The following is a 1,870-nucleotide window of genomic DNA, read 5'->3' on the forward strand; positions in this document are numbered from 1 at the left end:
TCGATGTGCTCGAGGACGGCCTCGAGTGTCCGGCCCGGCGCGCTCCACCACCGTCGGCGGCCCGCGGCGTTGTTGCGCGTAGGCGGCCCGCAGCCTTTAGTGCGCGCGGAAGACGATGCGTGCGCGGAAGACGACGACATTAACTCGCCGCGTGGCCGGCGAATGCAGACCGGCGGCAGGCTTTTACAGCGCGCGGAAGACGATGCGATGAGGACGACGATCGGTTTCTCTCGCCGACAAGTTGGGGCCACCAGACGCGCGGGAAGTTTCCTCGCCGTTTCGCGCGCTTTCGTTTCGTCCGGAGTCCCCGAGCGCTCCCCGGGGGGCCGGGGATGGCGTGGGATCGCCGGATGGATTTAGGCCCAAATCCGGACGAAAACGAGGAACCGGGGGCGCGACTAGGCCGAATTACGCCGTCCGGATGGAAAAAACGCTCGCGGGGGCCTATTCGGGGGACGAGTGGAGATGCTCTAATAAACAGTTGCTGTTACTGGCACTAGATATACTAAGTGGATGATAGTTTCTTGAATTACAGTCTTAAAGTTTACAAAATCCAAATCTAAACATGGAAGGATTCATGGAAGCGGGTCAAGAATCAACGACAGCTTGTATTGTTTAAGCAAGATGCTTGAAAACTCTACGGGGAAGGCAGCAAAATCTCTCTCTTAATTAAACATCGACATGTACTGGTGAACGTAGAGACTCATGCATGCGGCATGCCTAGACCCTCCTGCCGGCCGGGCGACCGCTGGCCGCCTCGCTCTCCCTCCTCTAAGCCAAGGATCTGGATTAAGCGATGCCAGCGGCGACCGGCCGTGGAGAGTATCCGGCGTACGAGCCGGCGGCGTAGCCGTAGCTGTCCGGTGTGGCGGCGCGGCTCCTCTGCGCGCGCAGCTGGTCGTAGAACCTCCTGATGAACTCGTCAGCCTTCCTGTCCACCTGCTGCTGCTCGCTCGCTGAGTCGCTGTCGCTCGTCGCGAACGGCGAGTCGGTGACGCGCAGCTTCCTGGACGAGTACCGCGGCGCGGGAGACGGCGTGGCGGTGGCCGGCGCCACCGCCAAGAGCGCGTCGTCGTCGAAGAGGTGGCCGCCGTCGTTAAGCATCTCGAAGACCTTGGCGACGTCGGCGGCGTCGTAGTTGCCGTAGTACCAGGCGTCCTCGTCGGCGTCGCGGTGGTGGTGGCCGCGGCCCTTGGCGGCGGCGGAGAACGGGGTGTTGCTGCAGCTGAACTCGACCTCGCGGCGGCTGCGCGAGGGCTCGTGCACCGCGAGCGCCGGGTCGAGCGCGCGGCACGAGGAGGAGAAGGACGACCTCGCCGAAGAGATCAGGCCGCCGCCGCTGTGGTGGTGGTGCTGCTGGTGGAAGCTGACAAGGCCGCCGAGGGCCTTGCCGGCGATCTTGCCGCGGCGAAGGAGGAGGCTGAGGTCCATGGCAAGCTTGCGGCCGGTCGGCAGCACGCCGCGGCGCAGCATGAAGAGCACGGCACGCACCACGCGCCACAGCCGCCGCGCCACGCTCTTGGGCCGGGTGGTGGCCATGGCGGCGATGTCCTTGCCGGCCATGTTTGGTGGAGGAGGAGAGTGCGACGGACGGAGAGATCGAGGAGTGTGATGTGCTGCACAAGGTGGGGGCTGGCAGGCTGCAGCTCCGCTCACTGTCTAGCTCGCTAGCTCAGGGTGGTTGGAGCAGGGTGGGAGGGCGCCGGTACTTAAAGGAGCTGATGGTAGCGAGCAGTAGTTTTCAGTCGCTGCCGTTGTTTGGGTCCAAAAGGATGAGCGATGGGTCGGACCTTCATTATTGGTTGGGGAAGCTTTTTCAGGTTTCAAGACCTTCCTCAGTGTACTAGCTTGGATGATTGTCTTGGTTGCT

The 1,870-nt window shown here is 63.0% G+C and overlaps 1 protein-coding gene across 1 annotated transcript; it reads right to left on the reverse strand.

Moving 5' to 3' along the window:
- Positions 1-520: 520 nt before the first annotated feature.
- On the reverse strand, positions 521-1,667 carry LOC124686893. The gene is made up of 3 exons (XM_047220776.1): positions 1,358-1,667; positions 1,208-1,257; positions 521-1,166 (listed from the first exon to the last, which is right to left on the reverse strand). Exons 1-3 carry the CDS (start codon positions 1,561-1,563, stop codon positions 790-792), a joined length of 633 nt encoding a protein of 210 aa, XP_047076732.1. The 5' UTR covers positions 1,564-1,667; the 3' UTR covers positions 521-789.
- Between the last annotated feature and the right edge of the window lie 203 nt (positions 1,668-1,870).

This window comes from Lolium rigidum, chromosome 2 (genome assembly GCF_022539505.1).
Source record: "Lolium rigidum isolate FL_2022 chromosome 2, APGP_CSIRO_Lrig_0.1, whole genome shotgun sequence".
NCBI classification, from domain to species: Eukaryota; Viridiplantae; Streptophyta; class Magnoliopsida; order Poales; family Poaceae; genus Lolium; species Lolium rigidum.